At 37.9% G+C, this 4,366-nt stretch overlaps 1 protein-coding gene across 1 annotated transcript; it reads right to left on the bottom strand.

Moving 5' to 3' along the window:
* Positions 1–3,040: 3,040 nt before the first annotated feature.
* On the bottom strand, positions 3,041–3,979 carry LOC107285794 (olfactory receptor 2A12-like). Its single transcript, XM_015814043.2, has one exon. The coding sequence runs from the start codon at positions 3,977–3,979 to the stop codon at positions 3,041–3,043; it is 939 nt and encodes a 312-aa protein (XP_015669529.1).
* Between the last annotated feature and the right edge of the window lie 387 nt (positions 3,980–4,366).

The following is a 4,366-nucleotide window of genomic DNA, read 5'->3' as shown; positions in this document are numbered from 1 at the left end:
GCCCTGACGGGGGGACGTTCACTGCTGAGAGTGACTGATGGGATAAGAAGGCCTCATCATTATTCCATCCAGTCTTAACTCTCTTAGTTTGGTTTTAGTATAGTTCTTAACTCTGTGTTGTTTTAATCTTTTAATTTTTAAACTATTTATACTTGTTTTATAACCTGTAAGTCGCCCAGAGTCACTTTGTATGGGAGATGGGTGGCATAAAATTTATTTATTTATTGATTGATTGTTGCACTACCAGGAAGAACCTGCCATCTAATTTTCTACAGCCAACTCCAAGCTTCACCAACACTGCCAGCTCCATAGTTCCTACTGGCAACATAGGTCAGCAGAGAAAACAAACCAAGCTGGGATCACGTTTTGAACACTGAAAACTATTTTCTATCATGGAAAAAAATGCTTCTTGAAGATGATAGCCATTTGTAGCTCAAGTAGATCAACTTTTTGGGGGGAAAGAAAAGCAGAAAGCTCTAAACCACAGACATGTTCAAGGCCCCTATGTAAAACTTCATCAGAACATCGAATTACTAATATTAAATAATATATTCCTGAATCATGTATTTCTTGTTCCCCACATAGTTTTGAGACACATGCCATGTTATGGAACATATTAATGTTACCGATGAAGATACATCTGGCGGGACCCAGAAGAAGGGCCTTCTCTGTGATGGCCCCCCATCTCTCTGGAACATCATCCCCCCAGAGATTAGATTGGCTCCCACTCTAACACTCTATTGGAAGACGCTGAAGACATGGTTCTGCCACCTGGCCTGGGGAACCGAGAGTGGGATGGAGCCCATTAAATGGCTAATATGAATGTGTGTTGTCACCAGGGTGGGGTGGTGGGGTGATTATTTTATTATTTTTCTTATTATTATTTTTACTTCTTTTATATGGCGTTTTTATATCTGTGTAAGCAGCCTTGAGTTGCCATGTGCGAATAGGCGGCAATATAAATTTTATAAATAAATAAATATATAAATAAATATCCATTTGTGCTGTTGATAGCTCACAACTGCTCACACACATGGTTCAACAATATGAAATTTGTCATCTTTCATTCAGGGTCTCAGTTGGAGATTGCAACTGTATACTTTTGTTTTACAATAGGGTTTTGGAATCTGAATGCACCTGATTCTTTTTCTTGACTTTCATTATCTGATTCCGAATCAAACTCACTGTTAGAGGAATATGCTTGTCAGGTTAGTGATCTAGATATGTTTGAATTTTAAGGAATTGTCATTAAAAAAACTTTGCTTTACTGTTGAGAAGATGCTTTAATCACACTTCAATATATGGGTTAATCCCCCCTCCATGACCACAAGCAATCCCTGTTCCACTGCAATAATTAAGAATATGCAGAATGAATGAATTGTTATCCCAGAATTAATATGTGCAAATTGTTAAAGCTGATGAAAACATCAAGATGTGATGCAATCCAAACAGATTCTCCATCCTGAGTTTTATTGGCCAAATATGAACATAAGATACTTTATCAAGAACTCAGCTGTTTGTTTGCAAGCTCAACATTTACCCAATGATCAAATACTGTTGCCCTGTTCTACTATCATCTCATCCTTAGTCAAATTGAGAATTGCTTTTGTTAAAGTGGAGAACCAGTTTGCCCTAATGGCTAAGAAATCAGTCTAGAATCTTGGAGAGTGGGGGGGGGGGGGTGTTTCTAGTCCTGCCTTAGGCACAAAGCAATAGAAAGACTAGAACTGTACTTTATTGAGATAGGCTATAACAAAATTATGCAAGACTGAGTGTACTGTGTCTTCCCTTCTTCGTATACCCCAGTGAATCAGGAAAATGTTTGCCTGAGCTGCTTCTAAATATTATCTTGTTTCCCAGATCTGAAAGAATGTTTACCCCTCTTTGCCTAGGTCAGGAGTAGGCAACCTTGGCTCTTTTATGACTCGTGGACTTCAACTCCCAGAATTCTGGGAGTTGAAGTCCACGAGTCATAAAAGAGCCAAGGTTGCCTATCCCTGGCCTAGGTCCTGGGAAATGGTTCTTGCATATTTCTGTCATGGTTCTCCCTTACAATCCAGTCATGCCCACCATGCTCACATCGCTGACGTTCTGGGGGGATTCTTGGTCTTGATGGGAATAATAATCTGAGTCTAGTTTGGGCTTGATGGTACCTTAGTCTGAATCCCAACCATGGTGGAAATCTTTGCTTTTATTGTAGTCTATTAAAATCATTATTGAAGTTGCTACAAGTTCAATGGGTTGCTATGACACAGGAATTGCAAGTGTCTTCTCTAAATAATAAGGCAAAATAAAAGTTTGAATGGTTTTGGAAAAATAAACACACAACAATCTAGAAACATTTTCCCTCAGGAAACTATTTAATTAGCCATTCATTGCAGTTTTATACCATACTTCCTCTTAGGCTGGAGTACATAAAAATAATTTCATCTTATCAACACAACAAAACAGAAGGTAAGTTAGACTCACCTGAGTGCAATTTGTCCAAAGTTACTTGGTTAATTAAATGAACATCATATTAATTTTAAAGTTTTTAATATATACACTATGAAGTCATAATCATTCTTATCAATGAGTAGTTTAAAAAAAAACACTGGGATTTAACAAATGACAGACCAGAAATGGAAACAGAGCATGCCCAGTCTCAATTCCTCTGATAACAATCAGAGCAATTTTATTTTTCAGCAAAGAGAGTTTAAATATTTCAATAAAAAGCAATTTCTATTACGAAACTTGTGAAAAGTCAACATTGCTAACATGACAAATGTTAGGGATGAGGAAGCTAATAACTTTCAGTTAACTCTAGTCTCGCCCACCTAGTGTGCAAAAATGAAAAGGTCCCTTGCAAAATCTTTACAGTTTTTCTCTTTGCCAATGCCTTGATTGTAGCAAGATCTTAAATATCCACTGCTCTACTACCATTACATTGTTAAGAGGACATAAGTCACTAAGTTATAAATACAAAGCATCAGCCACTTTGAGTCTAACACAGTTAGACCACATTTGAGATGAACATTTCATTGTGACCTTCAATAAACTTTTAAGTCCCATGACAGATGTTGCATCTCTGCAACACTTTCACCAAGGCCCCTTTCACTTCCTTGTTCCTGAGACTGTAAATCATGGGGTTGAACATGGGTGTGACAATGCTGTAGAACAAGGAGACCATTTTATCCTGGTCTGGCGAATGGTTTGAGCCAGGTCTCATGTACATGAACATAGCACTTCCGTAAAACAAGGCCACCACAGTCATATGGGAGGCACATGTAGAGAAAGCTTTACGCCGACCTTGTGTGGAGTGAATCTTCAAGATGGTTATTAGAATGTGGACATATGTGATCAGAATAAAGGAGAAGGGACACAAAAGAATGAGGACAGCAATCACAAACACAATAATTTCATTGAAATGGGTGTCAGCACAAACAAGTTTTAGCAGAACCAGGACGTCACAATAAAAGTGGTTAATGACATTTGGACCACAATAAGGCATTTGGAGAGTATTGACTACGTGCACCATTGCAAGGAGGAAGCCAAAGAGCCAGGCTGCTAAAACCAACTTGATGCAGACTTTCTGGTTCATAATGAGGGTGTAGCGCAGAGGGTAACATATGGCCACAAAGCGATCATAGGCCATGACTGCAAGGAGGACACACTCAGTAATGGCTAGACCAAAGAAAAAGTAGATCTGAACACCACAACCAGCAAATGAAATGGTCTTCTTTGGGATCCACAGGTTGGTTAATAACTGAGGAATTATACAAGTTATGTACCACATGTCTACAAAGGAGAGGTTACTTAAAAAGAAGTACATGGGGGTGTGGAGTTGAGAATCTAGCCAAATGAGCATCAGGATGATCACATTGCCCATTAATGTGAAGCTGTAGACAATCACAAACATCCCAAAGAGAACAAAGTGTGTCTTTGGTCCATTGGTAAGACCCAAGAGAAAAAACTCTGTTACTGTTGTTTGATTCGACATCTCTTCCTCTACCGCAGGAATAAATAGCTTCCCCTGTAAAATACAATGGCTTACGTTATCAAGTATATTAATCACTGGAGAGATTCTATTAGAATTTACTGCGTTTGTTCACTTATATTAAAGAAAAAGAAGTAACCTTTATGCAACAATTCTAGTTTTCTTCATTCCTGCAACATTACTGGAATCATTTCTACTCAGCAGTATGTCATTACAAAATTTCAGGAGTTTCAGTTTTTGTCATTCTATTTATCTGTGCATTAAATTCATAAATTGGATCCTTTGTCACATTGAGCTCAGAGCTATATTTTGCAAGAATGTAATTCAATTACTACCAGTAATAAAAATAAGACATAAATTGAGGGCATAAAGCATAAACTTTTAAAAGGA

The sequence above is a fragment of the Protobothrops mucrosquamatus genome, unplaced genomic scaffold, assembly GCF_001527695.2.
Source record: "Protobothrops mucrosquamatus isolate PMUCROS unplaced genomic scaffold, P.Mucros_1.0 scaffold212, whole genome shotgun sequence".
Taxonomy (NCBI): Eukaryota; Metazoa; Chordata; class Lepidosauria; order Squamata; family Viperidae; genus Protobothrops; species Protobothrops mucrosquamatus.
This window is presented reverse-complemented; position numbering and strand designations above follow the sequence as displayed.